This window comes from Marmota flaviventris, chromosome 4 (assembly GCF_047511675.1).
Source record: "Marmota flaviventris isolate mMarFla1 chromosome 4, mMarFla1.hap1, whole genome shotgun sequence".
Classification (NCBI taxonomy): Eukaryota; Metazoa; Chordata; class Mammalia; order Rodentia; family Sciuridae; genus Marmota; species Marmota flaviventris.
This window is the reverse complement of record NC_092501.1, coordinates 166,399,030-166,419,441: the sequence shown is the minus strand read 5'-3', so window position 1 is coordinate 166,419,441 and position 20,412 is coordinate 166,399,030. Positions and strand designations below refer to the sequence as shown.

Sequence of the window (20,412 nt, the reverse complement as noted above, 5' to 3'; positions counted from 1 at the left end):
CACCCAACGTCCAGCTCCCAACAGCAGCTCCCCACTCAACGTCCAGCTCCCAACAGCAGCTCCCCACTCAACGTCCAGCTCCCAACAGCAGCTCCCCACTCAACGTCCAGATGCTCGACAGGGAGTGCTCCACTCGCCAGAGGGCTCCACTCTGCAGTTGTTTCTTACTAACAAAACCAGCAGGCGGCAGAAGAGGGACCCGGCCTGTTGTAACCCTGCCTTCCTTTGAAAGGGACAGAATGACCATCTCAGTAGAAAACAAAAGTCCCCTTTCACCCTGGGGAAAGTGGCAGGAGACTGCTTCTCAGAGAACCACCTGTCTTTCAGGAAAACGCTGCAGAGGAGTTTTGAACTCAAACCACCTATTTCCGAATGATTTATGTACAGAGGATAAACACAGATTAAAAAGAGGACACCTACTCAGACCAATGGAGAGCAGCTTCTGGACGAAAACCTCAGGCAGCGCCTCCGGCCCACTTTCCCCAGGCGCTCCCAGGAGAAGGCCCAGAGCCAGTGTCCCCGGCTAACACAGCTGGAGACCGGGGGCTGCTGCCAAGGCTCCCACAGGCCAGCCCAACTCTCAGGAGGCCGTCCACCCCGGGCACATCTGCCCCACGGCTCGTCTGCTCCTTGGCTTGTCTCCAGTGCTCCTCTCGGGGTGGTCACCTGGACTCCTGTCACAGAGCCGGGCGTGCTCAGGGGAGCAGAAAGCAAAGCTCCACGACTTCTCGCGCCCACGTGCTCACCCTCCCCAAAATGTTGGTCGGGACGTGTGGATGGACCAAGTAACAGCCTGGCCAGGGTATTTTCGTGTGGTGGAACACACGGTAAGAACTTTGCTGTGTTCCGCTGATGGCATTACACACTGCAGGGTGACGCAACTGTCACCACCGTCTGCTTCCAGGATTGTTCACCATCCCAAATAGAACCTGATTTAACGGCAACTTTAAGTTTGGAATTAGCTCTGTGTCCACCCCTTCCCTGCTCGGCCCATCCTCATGGCCCCCGTGGGCTGGACGGCCACACTGTCCACGTGCTCCCAGGTGGCTGCATGGCTGTGGGCCCCACCCCTCCAGGACCTAGCTCTGTCGCCTTCGGAGCCACAGCCCGACCACCCTCTGGTCTCCTCTGTCCTCACATAGTGCACGGCTTGCTCACCCTGTGTCTGACCACTGCTCTGTGTCTCCAGAACAGGAGGCCGGCACATTTTGATTGCCACTGAATCCCCAGTGCATACAGCAGGTACTTAATAAATGTCTGGAGAACATCAATGTTGAGTATCAGTATGTGGAATCACATCACAGATCCTGTGTTAGAAGCTTAGTGATTTGCCTCTGTGTGGTCTCCAAAGCCATTTTGTGGAATGAGTTAGATCAGAAATGGCACTGGAGGAGACGCTGACCACCAGGCCAGCGCCCCCGCTCTCCGTACCTAGGAGTCCTCAGAGTTCCAGCCCAGTTCATTATTGCTGAGCAATTGTGTTACTGACATTTTAATGGTTTATATTTATCTGAACCCAAACAAGCACAGGCCATACACTTTCTGTAGACAATGGGGAGTCTGGGGGTTCCACACCCATTTGAGGTGTTCCATTAGATTTTCCCTGAAACCACGGGTCTTCCACGCCAGCATCAGTCCACGATTTTACCACTGTCTTCGGGTTTCGGTGTGCAATCTCTGAGACCTTGAAAAATCAGACACAAACCTAGATGGCACCCCATGGCAGAACGTCACTGTCCCTAATCCTCTGCTGAAAATAGGTTGGAGGAAATCCTCTTTTCTCTGAGGCAGGGAGATTATTTGCCTGTTTGTTTGTGACTTCTCCTTCCCAGGCAGGAGGAAGGTCCAGGGGAATAAAGGACACAGACAAGCTGTGCACTGCGGCAGGGTGGAGGGCAGGTGGGCGGCCATGCGATCCCGGGGGCCGGGGTCAGCATCCACCGCACCAGGCGTGGGCCACGCAGGCACCACCAGGCAGACCAGGACAAGCCTCTGGGCCGGGGCCCTGGGCCCTGCACCAGCCAGGTCTTTGAGTGGTAGAATGAGTGAAAAACCACAGAAGTCTTCCTCCTCCCAGACTGCAAGATGAGGAAAGGATGACCTGTCCCTACAGGCCAGCGTCTGCAGATAACAAGGCTGTAGTTACTCAAAATAACAAAAAAGCTCACCCCGAAGGTTAGAGTCAGGTGGGAGCTCCCCAGTGCCCTGCAAGACCGTGAGGGCGCAGGCGTGGGGCAGGTCCTGACAAGCCTTGCTTCAACTCCACCATCTAGGTGACGGCAGAGCCGGACACCTGACGCCACCCTCCAACAGCCATGCCCCGATTTTGCCACAGGTGAGATGTCACCCTGCACGGGGAGGCCTGAAGAGTGATTCCAGGAGCAATTACGTTCCCTGGGGACCTGGTCGCTGGCCAGGGCCTCCTGCCTGGCTAAGTAGGCGTGCCAATCCACTTTTGTGACATGAATGGTGACATCTGTCCTGTGGGTCAGCCAGATGCCATGTGCCTGGACTGCCACACAGAGCACAGAGCAGGCGGCACCCCACGTCTATAGTACCAGCACGTCTCCTGCCAGCCCCACCAGCAAGGAGGTAAAGAGACTCCACAGCTTAGGACCAAGGCATGGTGGCCAGCCATCACAAGTAACCACTGTTACTTGCCACGGAGCCCCCGTGGCAGCCCACGGCCGGCACTCACTCACTCCTCATTTTGAGGTGTGCCCTTTGGACGGGGGACCTGCTGTGATGCCACTGATAAGGCAGTGAACAGACAAGGCATTCTCGAACGGCCCTCCCGGAACGTCCCATCTGTCCCAGCGCTCGCCGTCTACACGGTGCCGTCCTTGCCACCGACTGAACGGCGCCCCCAGGTTCACATGTTGAAGCCCTGGTCCCCAGAGCTCATGTCTGATGGGCTTGGGGAGGGAACTCGGCTGAATGAGTCACAAACGGGGTCCTTGCACAGGACACAGGAAAGCCAAGGGGGAGGAGCAGGGGGAGCTGGAGCCTGTGGGGCACTCTAGAGAGAGCCCTGTGCAGCCCTCTACGCCCGCCTCCAGCACGAGGGGGTGCCCCTCTACGCCCGGCCTCAGCACCCAGGGGGTGCCCCTCTACACCTGGCCTCCAGCACCCAGGGGGTGCCTCTCTACGCCCAGCCTCCAGCATGGAGAGGGTGCCCTACGGGCTGCCAGGCTCTGGCCTGTGGAGAGCCCAGCACACTGAGGCTCACACCGCCCACCCGGCTTAGAGCTGAGGATGTGGCGCACAATCAGCCACAAACCACTGCTGCCTACAGCCCAGGAAGAGCATCTTGGAGACAGCATCCTCAAGGGCAGGCCGATTTCCATAATGAGGATTATTGTCCTTAGTGCTGCTCTCAGCATCAGTTTTCTCTACAACCCAACAAGCGTGCCCACCCCACTACCAGGGCAGAAACAGGCTGCCAGCGTAGGAAGGAGCTGAGGCTCCGAGGCCACGGCAGCAAGCAGGGCTCAGTCCACACCCCAGGCCACTCTAGCTGGCTGCGGCTCTCCCTCAAGTCTGAAAGGTCCCTGGGCACTGTATAAGCCATGCTGGCGTGGAGGGGGCAGGCGGGCAGTGCCAGGAAGGCACCAGAAACAGCTCCGGGACAGGAGGCCCGGGCCTGTGTGAGTGTATGCGAAGTGTGGGTCCCGTGGTGGCGCACTGGAGGGAGAGGTGACAGTGCTGGTGTAGGCGCTCTCCAACCCTAGCCTGAGCTCACGTGAGAGGCAGACTTTGGTTGCCAGCCTACCGGTAGGCACTGAACACCCACCAGGTTGGATCCGACGGCCGGGGTTGGATGCCCACCAGGTGGGGATTCCAGCAGCTCCAGGGGGCCTGCACAGCCACCCGCCTAGCCCCTGCCTCACTGGCCACCCTGCAGGTCCTCCCTCCCTAGGAGAGACGTTCCTCGGGGCTCTTCCCTCACCTCTGCACCCTCCACCCTCCAGCAGGCAAACTCTGAGTCCTCTCCCTGAGAGCAGGAGACAGAGTCAGGCCTCTAAGTCAGCTAGACGGCCGCTCATGTGCACCTAACACCACTGCGGTGCCCTCCTGGGTGCAGGTCAACGTAGTGAACGTGTCTCGAACTCTGATCACCACCCCAGGGTTCTCCCAGTCCCGTGGCAGCGTGCCCCTTAAAGGAAGAGAAGATGGTGATATTGGAAGGAAAAGCCATGCAGTGGCTGCCCAGGTTCCCTCTGTAGAGCCACACCCTCCTTTTCTCATCGCCCTGGCCCACTCCCACCTCCTGGGAGAAGCCGTTAGTCACTGACCTGTCCCCAAGAGGCCACTCACTATCCCCAACATCTGCTGAACTTGCTGGCCTCTCCAAACACGGGAAGGTGGGCAGATTTCGGTGCTGACTTCTCGGGGTATGGGCAGCAGATGCCCATGGAGGTGAATTCACCATCAAAGGAAAGGGCAGGGGATGTGAGTGGACGGTCACCGAGGACTTGAGACACAGCAGGCCCCACATGGCACGGTAGGTGACAGGTGACCCAGGCATCAGGAGGGGCCTCACCAGGCTCTGGCTCACACTCCAGCTAGAGAGAAGGCCATGTGACTTGCGACCCACATGCCCACTTAGAGGGCAGAGACCTCTAAGTGTAAAATGTACAGAAAGGGACACTGCTAACAATTATTAATTTTGCTAGGGCAACAGGCACCGAGGGGACTGCTCTGGGCACAGTGGCATAGGGTCACCCCCACCACCCTGAGAATCCCACAGGGTGGTCGGTGTCAGGCCAGTCAGAGGCGGCCCCCCAACCCCCCCACTGCTGGCTCCGCAACCTTGGGACAGACAGAACACTGTGCTCCTGCGCAGAGCGTCTGGCACAAGCCTCAGGAAGGACCCTCCTCCTCTGAAAAGGCTCCGTGGTCCCTGTGCATCTCAGCCACCAGCTGCAGGCGCAGTGGGCACAGGCCCAGCACGTCTCTCCTGCACCCGCCTTTTTCCTCTACTCCTTTTTCTGGGGTGTGGGGAGCAGGTAGGTCAAGGACAGATGCCACACCCCAAGATGCACTGTTTTCCTGAATGCACAACTTAATGACTTTCAACCAAATAGTCCTTTTCATAAGCAAAAAGCCTTCTCTTTAAAATCTTTTCCTATTCTCCTAACAGGAAGAAGGGGGAAAACCCCTCATTTTCATACCCTTTTTGAATTAAAAAAACCTCACCTTCGTCACATGTGATACACAGAAATCGACAGCCCTCTGCTGAGCTACTTGGACAGCACTGGACAATGTACAGGCCACATCCGTGTACGTTAGTTCATCTGATCACACCACCAGGGAAGCAGGCAGCAAGTGCCATCAGTCTCATCTTACAGCTGCCTCTGGAGAAGCAGTGAGCAGCCTGGCGGGCACTCGATGCGGGGCTCTGTCCAGGAGGCCACTGGGCCCCAACTGAAGGCAGCCTGGCCAGCGTGGATCACACCAGGGCCCCATGGCGACAGCATGAGCAACACAAGTGGGGCCAGATGCTTGTGTCCTGGGGAGGTGGCTTCTGCACCACAACACTACCTGGAATGAGGCAGCCTCCCAGGACCCCACCCCAGTGCCGCCGTCTGTCACTCCATCCACTCTGCAGCTACAGTGGTGGGAACTGCAATGTGAAGGCCGACAAAGGGCCACCTCCCAGGAAGAGCAAGCATGGCGGACTCCCCCGGGCAGGCTGCAGAGCTCCGTGCTCCCAAGAGGTGGCCGGGCTCGGGTACCACAGAAACAAAGGTCACAGAGGCCGCAGAAGGAGGCCACAGAGGATGGCCATGGAGGGAGCCGCAGAGGACGGCCATGGAGGGAAGCTGCAGGAACACTGTGGGACAGCAAGTCAGAGGAGGTGGAGGGAAATGCACTGCCCTCAGGCTCCGTCTTCGAGGGTGACGGACTGCATCCCAAGCGATGGACACTGAAAGGAGAGGTGATCACAGATAAACCAACTGCCCTAACAAGTCCCGTGGTGGGGGCGAGAAGAGCACACGATTTCTATTCAGAGAGTCAGCTTCTCCCCAGTCCACTTCAGAAACAGAGGACGGCAGTGAAGGCCGCTAGTCACTGGCTTGTCCCAGTGTGCACATGTGGGGTACAGCGCCAGCCCTGGGCTCCGAGGACGCAGTGATAGAGAGCGCCCAGATCTGTCTGCTGCTCCAGCCCCAAGGGCAGCATGAGGGAGCCCCACTGCCCTCCCATCAGCGCCGCAGAAAGGGCTCCCTGCGGACATCTACAATGAGCAGACTCCCAGCTGTCCCCACTGCAGGAGCCAGGTAAGGCACAGAGTCCTCACGTGCCGCCCAAAGCAGGAGCGCCCGTGTCCTTCTCCACGGTAAAGGAGTCAGGCCACACACACCCGAGCTGGGTGGGCAGCTCAGGGCAGCCAGAGTCAGCACTGGATGCCCCTGGGAAGCCACACAAGACCCGTTCTGACCGGCGCCCCACACCACTGTCCTCTCTGCACTCTGCACTCTCTGGCCTCCAGCACCTGCCCGTTTTGCTCACTGCTGCCCTGGGCAAGGGAACTCTGCAGGGCAGGGGCAGGTCTCTGTCCTGTCTGGCTCACTGATGAGTACAGAGGCCACGCTGTGTGCTGCTGAGGTCAAGGTTAAGGGCAGAGAGGGGCCCTGCAGCCATCCCTGAAGGTATAGAAATCATGGGAAGAGACCTCAGAGTGAGATGAGATGAGATGAGATGTGAGGAGAGAAGAAGTCAGCAACTTAAGCAAGCTGTTGGGAAAGACCTGACTGACCGCAGGCATGACCGCAGGCTCTGGGGCAGCTGGCACCCCCCAGGACAGGAGCAGGATGGGAGAAGGCCCTGAGACCCAGCAGCAGGGATGGCCTCTCTCAGAGGAGTATCACTGCCCAAACCAGAGGGCCGCGGGGTGCACGAGGGGCATGCTGTCCACTGCGGTCCTCCCTGAAGCCAGGTTCCAGGATGGTCACCGGCTGCATGGAAAGAAGTTGAGAAATCAGGGGCAGTAGTCCCAAGGCACCAGATCCACACCAACCAGGGCGTCCACTCACCGGGCAGCTGCCACATGCAAGGCGGTGTCCCACACCATCAGGAGGTGCCAGGAAAGACCCCCAAAGCACAGAGAGGGAAGCCAAGCACAAGGCACTAACCAGCCTGCCCAGGGTCACAGGGTCGGGGCAGGGCCAGGGCAGGGCACGAGTGCAGAATTGTCAACTCTGACACCTGACCTTCTGTTTTGTGATTTCTCAGGCAACAGCATCCAAGAAAAGCAGAAGAAGCCCCCGCCCAGCCTTGCTGAATCCGAGGGCTGTAAAAACTGCCGTGGGTTTGCATTGCAAATAAACAGCCCTTTGACCAGCTTAAACTTGGTTGGAAGAACACTGAGTCTGAGACTTGGGAATCTTTCCCTGACCTGTTTCTACAGGAAGAAATGACCCCAGTGTATGTTAGGCTTCAAAGCCCACTACCCCTGGAGGTACAGGACTTCCCACATCCAACACACTGTGCTCCCCATCAGTGGATTCGGGCAATTTCAACTAACTGTGAACTGAGGGTGGCACCCTCGTCCCTAGAAATCTCACTGATCGTAATGACAAAAACCTCTTTCCCTGGTCCTTAAGTGTAGTCTCTGGCATGAAATAGAAGCATCTGAAGGTCGCTTGTTCCTGAGGAGCAGACATTCAACAGGGTTCTGAACATCGATGACGACAGAGGCCTCGAGGTGGCGGCCTGAACGTGAAGCCCAAGACACACTGACGGCAGGGCAGACTGCTTCCAAGCCTCCCAGAGGAGCAGGAGCCCGGAGCAGGCAGGGCCTGGTGAGCCCGCCCGCTGTGCCTTGTTAAACACCCGCTAATTACCAACTTCACAAGTCCACACTGCTGGAGGCAGCCGTCCATTAGTCTGGGATCATAGCCCTCAGGATCCACTTATTTCAAATACCTGAAGGCCTTCGTGGTTAAAGTGGTTTCACAGAGTGTCCTGTGGTGTAGACTACAAGAGCTGGACACACCAGGAAGGCCTTGTGCCATGGAGTGCTGGACTGGGAAGGCATCTCCAAAATCACGCAGTCTCTGTGCTTTGCAACAGGGGCGGGGACAGCTGAGAGAAGTGGGCAAGTCTTCCAGAGCAGGCAAGCTCTCGGCGGAGCACGGCGCTCAGTGGCCAGCCACGAGGCGACCGAGGCAGCAGGCACACAGGCAGGCTTGGGAGTGGTGGAACCCCTGGAAGGTCTAACTCTCTCTAATACAGAAACGTACGGAGTTCTTAGATCCCACAGACATTCCAATGTAACAATTTATTTCAAAAATAAATATCCACAGTGAATAAGGAAGCCTTGGGATTTTTCAAATCTCAGAAATATTTAGTATCTAACATTCTTGGATTTTGCTCTGTTGGAATGTTAGAAGCACTGGAAAGCAAAAACTGTAGGGCAGAAACTGGCAAAAACCTCAACAAGCAGCAAAACACAACAAACTATATCCAGGCCGAATTACAGAAACCAATACCAAAGACATGCCAGGGTCGAGCTCTGGAGCATAGACACCTAAAAAGAATTCAAATCCCGCAATGAGAGCATGAAGGGCAGTGGGGGCACGCATTGTCCAACGAGGGGCCCAGCCTAGGATGCATAGCCCCATGCAAACCTGGTGGCCACTGCGACCTTGCTTTGAAGCCTCTGAATCCCACCTGAGCTCACACACAGTACCACCCAGGCTGACTCTGAAGGCTGCAGGGCCTGCGGGCTGGGCCTGATGGGCAGCCGTCCACAGAATGGATCGTCTCCTGTCCCCAGCAAAACCTGCCCAGAGACCAGGCCACGCAGAAGTTGGTGGTGATGGGCTTGCGGAACATTCCTTGGAGCCAGGTCCATCCATTCCTAGCTGCTTCCTGCAGTAACTCACTTCTACGTCTACAAACTGGGTCCCACCCCAGACGAGAACACAGAGAAAGGAAAAGGTGCCACCGTCCCAAGGCACACAGCTAGAAGTGGGAGCCTGTGCTTGCCATCGGCAGCCACTGCACAACCTGAGGTCACCCAGGAGACTGCACAGCTCCCTCTCGGCATGTTCACTACCTCTATCTTTGTCCCCAGCCTCACATCTCTACAAAAGAGACAGCACAAGCTCCTACTTGCGTCCTTTAAAATGTTTTTTTTTTTTAAATGTAAAACTACCTCAGGGTAGGTAAGCATTGTGTCACCGGTAGATACAAGCGTGCCTTACAGCCAGCCAGCCAATGACAGACTTTGGGGAGTATGGGCCTAAATGAACAGAATTCTCTCACTCACCTACCCGCTCTCTCTCTCTAGAATTAACCCAGAGTAAAATACATATAGCAATGTTTTCTAAGGACTCATGCTTCAGAAGGACCTGGGATGCATCCTCTGTCCTGTGAATTCAATGTGAACAGGAGAAGGGAGAAGGTTATTCACTCATTTCCATAAAACAAGTCGCATAAGAAAACTGCAAGGAAATATGAACATATGATCCTAGACTCTTTTTCACTGGCAAAAGTAAAAAATATTTAGTCCTGCATATTAGAAGATAACCAAATTACAAGATCATGACTGTTTCTGGAAACAGTCAAATTAGTTTAATAGCACAGACATGAGTGTAGGATTGTAGCTGCAAACACTATGTGTGTGAACATGAAGAAGGGCTCTGCAGATAACACCGGTGATGTGAAATGAGGAAGACAATATCTGGTGCCCCACAATTAGCACTCCAGGGGCATGGCCACATATTGTATATGCTGGAACAATTAAAGAACATTTCTCTCCTAGGTTTAAGAATAAGTGTGGTTTCACAGGTGTAATAATGTAGCAAAAAGGAAGTAAAAACGCTAAAGCGAATCTAGATTGCCATGGCACGAAATGGCAGCAGGCTTGGAGGAAGGGGGGCAATAAGCCCAGCACCCACAGGGGACAGTGTCTGCCCCGCGGGATCGGAAGGCTGGCTGGAAAGGTGGGAGCCAGGGTAGAGAGTTCCTGTAGCAGCCAGAGGAAAGATGTGCCACTGTGCCTTTCTCACGGAGACAGATGCACATTATTTCCCACAGTTTGATCCTCTTTTTTCTCACTCCTGTTAGAATTGGAAGAGAACCAAATTAACATGGAAAACAGTGTGTACCTTTGAAGCACATGACAGCTCTACCCTTTCTTTCTCCATTTCCCTTTGAGGAAACTGAGGCAAGAAAAGAAGTCATCGAGGGACTCTCATTGCCCGAGTGGCACGTTGAAAACAGAAGGTTCCTGCCTCATAAAGTGCTTTTTTTTTCCTTCTTCTTTACACATCTGGTGACCTACAGCCACTGCTATTGGGTGTCCAGAACCTGTTACTAGGGACTTCAACCGGGGCCTCCCCTCCCAGGCTCTGCTCAGGAGAAGGCAGGCTGGCCTCCCCAGCTTCCTCCCACCCAGTAGCAGCTTCCTCTGTGCACACAAGGTGCCTGAATTCTCCAGCCTCTGTGAATGAATGAAATCAGGGAAAGGCACCAGCTTGGTATGTTTCCTGAAGGAGCACACACACCCCTTCAGTCAAGGTCTCTTCTTCAAAGGAAGCTCACGAGGAAGAAAGCCTGCCTAAAGAAACTACACCAGGAAAAACAAAGTGCCCGGCAGTGCCCTCTGCATCAAACTGGGCTCCTCCAACCTGACTGACCGCTGACCCTGTGCCGCAGGGCAACAAAGAAGCCTTGTGTTGTCACAAGGCAAGGGAACAGTGCCCCGGACAGTTTTCTTTCTCTTTTTGCACACACACCCCTTTTCCACCTACTGCCAGCAATGCCGGCTACTCTGAGTCCAGTTCCCCTGCCCTGCTGTAAAACAGAACCTTTCCCCTCCAAGTCTTTCCTCCTGAGGCTCATCCCCGCCACAGAGGTGGATCCCCCAGGAACCCAGGTACTCTGGCCCCGGATCTGACGGGTTGCTTTCAGGGAGAGATTCCAAACTTCACTCTGAATCCCACCATGTGCCAAAAAGCAAGCAAACAGACCGAAGCACAGCTTTCTCTGCAGAAGTGTGACACTTCCCCCAATCTCTTGGTCCTGCAGATACGACTGCCGGACTGACCACTCCTCCCCAGACCAGGGCCCGGCTCTGAGTCCAAGGAGAGTTCCGGGGGGACTGTGGGGCCCGCTCGCACCCCAGCCCAGACCTGAGGAAGGATCTGAGGACTTCCAGCTGGACAGGGACCCAGGAGGCGGTGGGCCGGGAGCGGGCCGGAGTGGGCACCTGAAGTCCCCGTCGGAAGCCCGAGGGCGCCCACTCCCAGCGGTCCCTCCCCAGCACTCTGCTGGTCCCCAGGGGCGGTCAGCCTGGGAGCCGCCAAGCCCTCCCGGGGGCCGGCCGAGCCGGGTCGGTCTCCGGGACCCGGCCCGGCGCCCCGGCCCCGCCCGCCCCGCCGGCACTCACGTATCTGTGCACGAGCGTCCGCACGAGGCTGCAGTCCATGGCTCCTCCGGCCGCGCCGCTCGCCGCTGGGCGCCCCCCGCCCGGTCACGGCCTGCGCGCGCCGGGCGGTGCGGGGGGCGGCCGCGGCCCCTCCGCGCTCATGCCCGGCCCGGCGGCGGCGGTAGTGGCCGCTCGGAGCCCGCCCGGCGCCTGCTCCGTCGGGCTGGCCGCGCGGCTGGGCGCGGCGAGGAGAGCCTGCGCTCGGGCTCGGCGTGTCTCCTCCTCCTCGCCCGCCGCCCCTCTGGAGCCGGCCTCTGGGCCGCTCGGCTCCGCGGCGTCACGAGCGCGTGTGAGCATGCGCCCGCGCCCGCGCCCCCGCCCCGGGCCCTGCGCGCTCCCGCCCGCTCCGCGCGCGCCCCGGCGGCTCCCCTCGCGCCCCCGCCCCGGGCCCTGCGCGCTCCCGCCCGCTCCGCGCGCGCCCCGGCGGCTCCCCTCGCGCCTGGCGCGGCCGCCCGGGGCCCTCGGGGCGGAGCGGAGCGCTGAGGCCGCGGCGCCGCCCTGTTGCTTCCGCCTGCCGGGCGCGGGCGGCCTGCCCCTCCGGCTCCGGCAGGGAAACTTTTATTCCGCCGCGAAGGCCCGACGGCCGGCGAGGTCCGCCTGCGGGGACAGAAGGGGGACGCCGCTTCCTCGGTGCTGCGCAGGGGCCGCGCGAGCCCGGGCAGGTCGCCCCCCTGGGGACCGCGCCCCGGAACCGCAGCGGATCCCTAGGCCCGCCCCGGCCAGGCGCAGACTGTGGCCGTGGGCCACGGCTTGGATCGGGTGGGAGGGTCAGGACCGGCCTCCACCTTCCCGGGCAGGGCCGTCCCTGAGGGCCAGCAGCTGGCCAGTGGAGTGTACTAGAAGAGCGATTCCTGGGAATGCGGCTCGCACCCTCCTGGCCCACTGGGCCCCTCGCTAGCAGACGGCTTGACTTACCTCGTGGACTCCGTTTCCAGGCCCCCTGCTCCCGCACAGTGGGTGGTGGAACCGGAGGCTGACAGCACCCTTCAGCAGCCTCGGAAGAGCTGGCAAGAGCCGCGTGTGGGGCTTACGGCTCAGAGTGAGCGTGTCTCACGGACCCAACAGAGTGGTACTGGCCTCCTTTCCGGTTAGACCTCGTGGCTGGGAGCGAGGGCTGGTGCACAATAATAGTGACTGCACTGTAAAACGCTCCTTTGGGGGCCAACTGCTGATTTTCCGTCTTCCATCCAGCTCCAGTCTCTGCCCCCCTCTGCCAGGCTCTGTGTCCAGGAGGCAGATGGCCCCCACGAGTGGCTCCACCTGCAGAGGCAACAGCAGTAGACTGAGGACAGAAGGCAAGGCCGGGGTCCTTCTCCCCAGTCCCTGCTGGCCTTGCCCTGGCCTGGCAGTGTGAGTGTTGAGGCCACCTGGACTGGGGGGCCTCAACTCATGCCTGGCTCTGGGGAAGACAGAGGTGTCCATGTCTCTAAGGCTTGCACTGCTGCAGGTCCCTAGGTATGGCACTCTGGTGTTCCTCAGCCCATGCCCACACTCCCGCTCATGGTCCCTCCTGCCTTGCACACTGTGAGGTTTGTGGGCAGCAGGCGTTATACAAGGCCACCGAGAAGGGCTCCATGTCTCTCGGCGGTGCCTGTCTTGTTCAGAGTTGGTTATTTTCCATGGTGCCAGGAATGCCTTCCTTCCTTCCTGTCTAACCTGTCTCCACCCTGTGTGGTGGGTGAACTCTGGCTCAGCTGGTCTTGGTAACTGCATTCTTTTCCCAGTGATTGGCTTAAAACAGCCTCGCTGAGGAATTCTGAGAGGAAGCCTGCTGTGGGTCATTTGGAAATGACTTCCTCCTCAAACAGGAGTAGAGGGGACATTCCACTCTCCCTGCTGGCTGGTGGTATTTGGAGGTGATATCTGGTGCCTTGCAGCCTTCTTGCAGACATGAGAGGGGTAGCTGAGGAGCATCTCTGCTCTAGGGATAGCAGCATGGTAAAAGCATGGGTGCTGATGTCACCACCAGGCCATGAGCCACCCTGCTGCTGCCCTAACCTGGAGTTTCCTGTTATGACAGTAGTGCCTGTCTGAATTTGAACCAGTTGAGTTGCAGCAAGTCAGCATCTTAGCTTGAAACCTATGAGAACAAATCTGTTAGGATTCTCTCTATTAAAACAGCAGGAAGTCCAGCTCAGCTGTGAACCGGTTCACCCTTGCTGGGCCACAGACCTCCACAACATAGCCACTGAGACCACAGTTGTCCTCTCTGCAGATCTGGATGGGCGTCCTGGTCTTCTGCTCCCTGAGGTTGGGGCATTGAGAGTGCTGCTGCCTCCAGAGGACTTTCTCAGCAGGTGGGTGGATGGTGGGAGCAGGCCTGCCTCCCTCTTTTCACACGGTTGCTCATAAGTCAGTGGTCTATCGGAGCTGCTTTCCATGACAGCTGGACCCCAGAGGGTTGAAGTGGACATAGGAGGTCTGGCTCAGAGGCCCCAGGGCGTTACTTTTGCCACAGTCTGCTGGTGAACGGGAGTCCACAGCCCGGCCAGACTCCTGGGCAGGGGAAGTAGATGTCTCTTCTCAGTGGAAAGAGGCCTTGTGTAGACAGGAGTGGGAGGACTTGGACAGTGGTCTCTGGAAATGATGCCGGGGCCTGGCTTCAACAATAGGGCACATGCTGGCACTCGCCACAGTAAAGGACCCCTGGGGACTCCAGGTCCTGGGTGTTGCTTCACTCATACCTTTGCAGAAAGAAAAGCTCCATCGTGATGAACCAGGAAAAGCCTGATGTGCTCCTAGCCAGGGGTCCCCAGGTGGCAGGGTCCAGGAGGTGGCTGACCCATGCCTGAGTCCAGCACCACACTGAGCTAGTGAGTGTCAGAGGGGGCGAGGTTGTCTTACAATTTGCCTTAGGTAGTTAGGACCCACCCTGCCTCCAACCGTGTGCCTGCCTCCCGGGGCCATGTGCTGGCTGAGGAGGAGGTGTTGATGGGTAGGACACAGACCCCAAGCCTTATGAAGGACCGGGTGGGTGGGTGGGTGTTTGCAGCTGGTGCTTGGGCTGCACCTTCCCCACACCCACACCTGTGCACGTAAGCCCTCGCCCCACCCCTCCCCTCTGCCTCGGGCAACTTAGATAAAAACAAAGGCTTTGGGGAAATAAGGGTTAAGGGGGTATAGAGTCTTCCCATAAGGACAGTTCAAACAATTGTTGCCATTGAGACCTCAAACACATGTGTAACTAATTAGAACAAATTTTAAAAATAAAAAGCCATAGACCTGAGGCTAGGCTGAAGACTGAAAGTAAAAAAGACAGGTGTGAATTACTAACTGATAGTGGGAACAGCCATCCCTGGCATCAGGAGCTGGGCCGCCCCTCCTGGGGTCCTCTGTGCACGCCTGACCTGGGCCACTTCCGCAGTCCACCTGCGGGGCCTGGTCCAGGGTTCTTTGTGGGAGAAGCCATATTTCCTGTCCTTCCCTCTGAGCCTCCACCCACCACCTTTTTTGCCTGGACTCTTCCCCACCCTGTTTATTCCACGAGTCCCTCTCCACCCTTTCTGGTCACACATTAATGCCCTCTCCTTCCTCTGGTTGCCATTAGTGACCCCTCCCTGGCAGGGTTTGCATCTCAGGTGCCCCTCACCTGCTTTCTTTGCTTGGTTTTAGTTCTTTTAACATCACTGATCTAAAGGTCACACGATCGAACAATATATTTTAGTCTCCCGCTGGCCTGTCGATGACACCTCTGGCCAAAGCCACCTAGTGGGTAAAACTCACCCTTCGCCATCCTCCTGTTCTCCGGGGAAAGACGCCTTCTTTATCTTGAGGGGTAGCCACAGGGTGGGTCTTCCTTCGAGGGGAGCTCAGAAGACAGTCATAAAACTTACTAACCAGTAACTTTCCCCTAGATTTACTGGACCAAGCACCTGATGCTCTTCAGGTGACATCAGAGTGTGGGCCAAGGACCCAATGGCTTGCTCTTTAATTAAGTTAAGTAGGGGCTGGGGCTGGGGCCCAGTGGTAGAGTGCTTTCCTAGCATGCATGAGGCCCTGGGTTTGATTCCAGCACCAATAAAAATAAACAAACAAAATAAAGGTATTCCGTCCACCTACAACTACAAAAAAAAAAAAAAAATCAAAGTAATGTTTAACTTGCAGGGAAATGATGTGTTTATCTAAAGAATTGTAGAGACGGCCTGGAGACAAAAGCCCCTTGTGATCTTAAGAATACTCTGGCAGAAGAGGAGAGCCAACGGCCCTGGATGACAAAGGCCGCACTCAGCCCACGCTTCCCGCCCATTGCCCGCCTCCCCCTCCCTATAAAGGCCCTTTGTGCCCTGAGTTCCCTGGGAGGATCTTTGTTGGTGATGGCCTCTGACATTCTTCAGGGGCTGGCTTTCCAACTAGACCTTTTTTCCTTGCAAGTTGTCCTTGAGTAGCTGACCTTTTTAAGTGGTGACTAAGTGAACCTGGTTTCAGGAACACAGCCATGATGCTCCGCCTCACCATAGGGCCAAGCAACCAGGGGCCGGAACCTCTGAAACTGAGCCAAAATAGACCTTCCTCCTTATAAATGGGTTTTCTTAAGTACTTTGTCACAGCAATGGAATTTGACTAGCACAGAGACTTGGCACCCAGAATAGGGTCATTGCTTGACCATCCCTGAATGTGGTTCATAAGACTTTGTAATTGGTTTTGGGGCGAAATTTCCAAACATTTAGAGATAAAGCCTAGAGAAAGCTTGGAGTGCTGTAAACAGAGCTAGTAGGCAATTCTGACTGGAGATTAGCAGATAGTAAAGACTGCTCATGAGGTGTCAGAAGGGAAGGAGGACTCCACTGGGAATTGGAGTACAGAACATTCAGGCCACATTCCGGCAAAGAACTTGCCTATATTTTGTCCATGCCCTGAGACTTTGTGTGAGTCTGAGTTTAAAGGTGAAGGTGATGGACTGGTTTATCTGGTGGAGAACATTTCAAGGCAGCACAGTGTCCAGGCTGCAGCATGGACATTGATGGACTGCTTTTAGCCATATTTAAAGTGAGAATCTAGAGCAAAAAACAGTGAGAAGTTTTGAAAACCTTGAAGTTTGACTAGAAAGGGGACACATATAGAGTTGTGGCCAGGGAGGGTATGGTTGTTAAAGAGATTAGCACCAGTAAAAAAAAAAAAAAAAAAAAAAAAAAAAAACCAGACAAAAAACCAAGTAGTCTGCACCAAGAGAATGGGAGAAGCTGGCTGGAGCACATCTCAGTGACCAGTGACCACCTCACATTGCAAGCTCAACAGTGTAAAGGCGAGAAGTTGGAAGAGAGCCCTGGGGTGCTCTACTTGCAGTGGCTGCCTGGGGAGTTGTTTTCCCAGGACTCATGTCATCATGCTCAGTCACTCAGGCACTCAGGGGCCACGGCAGCCATGGACCAAGGGGGCCTAGCCATTGTTTGAGCCAGTGGCAGACCTTGGACTCATCCTGCGGTGCTAGTTCTACTGGCATGCTAAGTGGGTCCTGGGGTTACAGGGTCCTGGAGGTTTCCACTGATTCCAAAGGCAGGTCTGGGAGGCCAGGCAGCAGGTGGCAGGGCTGGAGTCCCTGCAGGCAGCCCTGGAGGGCCATGTGTGGCACCACAGGAGTAAAGCTGCAGCTTCAGCTGAGACCCCAAGAAATTGAAGATGCGGGAACATGGGGCATCTGCCAAGGAAAGCCACAGACAGGGGGCAGAGCCAGGCCAGGAGTGGCCATGTGGGCTGCCAGGGCAAGGTCACAGCGGCAGCGCTGCCCAAGCCTGTGGGGCCCACACCATACCTCCATGTGCATCCCAGATGCAGACATGGAGCTACAGTATTTAACATTTTCCCTGATTATTTTGGTCTTGCTTTCTGATACCCTGTTTGTCCCTTCTGGAATGGGAATGCTTAACCTGTACCACTGTGTGTTGGAATTTTGTAAGTTATTTATTTTTTCCAGGGGCGTACGGCTATGAGCCATGCTGAAACTGCTAACGTGGGCTCTCAGAGGTGGATTGGACGCATTTTGCACTGTGAGATGGACTTGAGTCCTTGGGGGACAGGACAGGATATTTGGATCTTAAGTGTTCGCCAAAAGCCCACATATGGAAGAGCTGGTCCCCAGCTGCTGGTGCTGCTAGAGCTGGTGGACCTTAGGAGGTGAGGTCATTGGAGACGTGCCCTCAGGGGGCTCTGGGGACCCCAGCCCTTCCTGCCTCTCCTTGCCTACCAGCTGTGCCGCCAGCTCCACCCCACCACACATTCCCCACTCTGATGTTCTGCCTGGGGGTCAGGCCCAAAGGCACCAGGGCCAGGCCACTGTGGACGAAGCCTCTGAAACCGTGAGCCAAAGTAGACCTGTCCTCATTCAAGTTGGTCATCCCGGTTGTTGTGTCACAAGTTCTCACACGCCCTTTCAATGAGCTCACTAAGTAAAGCTTAGCTATTTGTTCAGACCAACATTTCTAAACCCTGGCTGTAGATTAAAGCTACTTAAGGACAGTAAGGGTGTGTGCCTCCCCAGGCGTTTGGTTCAATTGCTGTGGAGTGGGACCCGAACACAGGACTTTTAGAAGCTCTCAGGTGCAGCAGGATTGAGACTGTGAGTCTGGGTGTGTGTCTGCCTCTCGGTGGGAGAGAACTTGCCGAGGATGACCACAGCTGATCCTCACTCCCGGGGCACCGCATGGCGCCTTGTGCACTGACCTGCCCAGCACATGGTGAAGAGTCAGGTGGGCCAGGACCTCTCGTGGAACAGGTCATGTCTCATTGTGATCCCTACTCCAAAATACATGGGTGTCGTGAGTGCCAGTCTCACAGAAAAAGCAGAGTTCATCCGCACGACGCTCCAGCTCGACCATGAACACAGCCAAGTCCCGATTCCAGTCCCTCTCCTGTTTGGTGGCCAGGGGTCTTGTGTCCACTACTCTGACCACCCTCTCGAGAGACCACACACTCTTTCATTTCATGTCTCCGCTGAAACTTACTCTCTGAACCTTTTTCTTCTTGAAGTTCTTCCTTTGGCCATTGAGATGTGGGTCGGGAACGAGTCTCAGGAGAATCTGAGTCCTGTTTCCTCCTGAGGAGGCATTCCTGGGTGAGAGGGCGCCCTGCCACGCCCTCTGGTGGGTAACCAGGAAAAGGGGGCGCCTGACCCCAGCTGAGCCCCCCAGGGTGAGCTGAAAGGACGTGGGCTAAGAAGTCTCCCTCTTTTCTTATTTATTGCTTACACGCCCTTCTCTCTTGTTCTGTTTCTCTAAAGAATCGATGATTTTAATTCCAGTTTTCTTTCAGAAAAAAATAAAGCAGGTTCTCTGATGCTTAAAATTACCAATAAAATAATGAAAGCAATGTGTAATACTTATTTATTTGAACAGTAATTTTAATATAGACCGATGCTACTCCTCTTCAGCCAAGGAAATGCAATGACTGGCCCTCTGAAAGTCGACGATAACTAGAAATCCAACATTGTTCACGGCACTTCGCAGCTTTCCGTGATCAGGTCACTGGTTTTTATATAACCCACTTTGAAATGTTCTGTCTACGCCTATTTTATAGAAAGCTTCCTGTCCTGTAGGGAGATAAAATGTTTTCCCCTAAAATATCTTTCATCTGTTGTAATTTATAAGACTATTCTATCAGTTTTAACTGAAAATCATCTAAATGTACTCAAAAGGGCAAAACATATGTAAAAATAGTAATGATTTTGAAAACACTGTGCTAAGTGAAATAAGCCTAGAGTGGAGGAAAAGTACCATGGAGCACTGTCATGGGGTCCCCCTGCTGCACCTCTCCGTGGAAGGGGGAGGAGTGGGTGGGGGAGCAGCCACAGCTAGTGTTTAAGGGGAAACGGCTTCAGCTGGAAAAGACAGACCAGTCCTAGAGATGGATGGCGCTGCTGGTCGCCAGGCCGAGGTTTGGGATGAACCTGGTTCTCTGCTCTGCCAGCAGGCAGGTCTGCCCACGCCACAGCCCTCCGCCCCTGAGAGCCTGCTCTAGAGCTAAGTGCTGATCACAGCAGGAGAGTGACCACCAGCCCAGCTCCGCAGGTTGCAGCTGGAATGCAGGTTCTTCTCTGCTGCCACCACAGAGGAGGCGGCAGCCCTCCAGGGCAGGCCACGCCCCCAGGACGGCAGCAGACCCCAGCAGCCTACTGCCCGGTTCTGTCTCACAAGTTCAAAGAATGAAATCCACAGACAACAGACGGGTGAGAGTGAAAGGAGCAGGATTCAAGTGAGAAACAGAGCTCCCTGTGAGAGGGCCCAGAGCAGGGTGCCCCCGGGTCTCATCTAGAGGGTCACCGGGTACCAGGTAGGGGCACTGGTCACTACTGTGTTAGGTACTAGAAAAGTGCCTTGGGTTCAAACCAGAACATTCTGGTTGGCTCTGTTCCTTTGGCCCTTAGGTTTGAACCTCCATTCGGCCTCCCTGCCTCCCTTTTTCTGGGATGTTCGGGATGTTTCTAGGGTTGATTTCATGCAGTGGCCTCTGTATTTATAAAGCCCTTTTCTGGAGCCTGTGGCCCTGCCTGCCTGCCTGTTTCCCGATGTTCTGTCGTATGAGTTGTGAAATAGTGTGAATGTGCCTGATGCCACTGAACTTCAAGGTGGTTAAAGTGGTGTTAGGTTACATATTTTTTACCACGTCAATCTAGAAAGAAATATTCGGTAGTTTCAGAACCAGAGAGAAAGGAGTATGTCGATGTCCAACCATCCTGAGTTCACTTCAGAAGAACTAAGCTCATGCAGAAGAAAACTTGCTTTGTTAGTGTGCAGTCATTGTAACGTGTTGATAGGATTTGGGGTGAGATCTCCATGCATGCATACAGCAGTGCAATCAGATCCGGGCCCTCGTTCCACCTCCCCGACACCCTTCCAGTGCCTGGTGATCACTATTCCACTTTCAGGTCGACTTTTTGAGCTTCCACGCCTGAGAGACAGTGCACAGTAGTGTCTTTCTATGCCTGTCTCATTTCCCTTGACACAATGTCTTCTGGTGCCATCTATTTTGCTGCAAAT

At 55.6% G+C, this 20,412-nt stretch overlaps 1 protein-coding gene and 1 long non-coding RNA gene across 4 annotated transcripts in view; one reads left to right on the top strand and one right to left on the bottom strand.

Annotated features, from left to right (window-relative positions):
- Atp11a (ATPase phospholipid transporting 11A) overlaps window positions 1-11,512 on the bottom strand; it is a 112,596-nt gene extending 101,084 nt beyond the window's left edge. Inside the window, 1 exon segment of the mRNA XM_071611650.1 lies at window positions 11,405-11,512. Coding sequence (XP_071467751.1) covers window positions 11,405-11,443 — 39 coding nt within the window. The 5' untranslated portion in view covers window positions 11,444-11,512.
- Window positions 11,513-11,944: 432 nt separating this feature from the next.
- On the top strand, window positions 11,945-18,745 carry LOC114095608 (uncharacterized). 3 transcript variants are annotated; one of them, XR_011707434.1, is made up of 3 exons: window positions 11,945-12,738; window positions 13,568-13,740; window positions 17,355-18,745. It is a non-coding gene; the product is annotated as an uncharacterized lncRNA (long non-coding RNA). The 3 variants fall into 3 exon arrangements; XR_011707433.1 differs by having other exon boundaries at window positions 13,565-13,740; XR_003583285.2 differs by having other exon boundaries at window positions 11,945-12,793; window positions 13,565-13,740.
- Window positions 18,746-20,412: the final 1,667 nt, after the last annotated feature.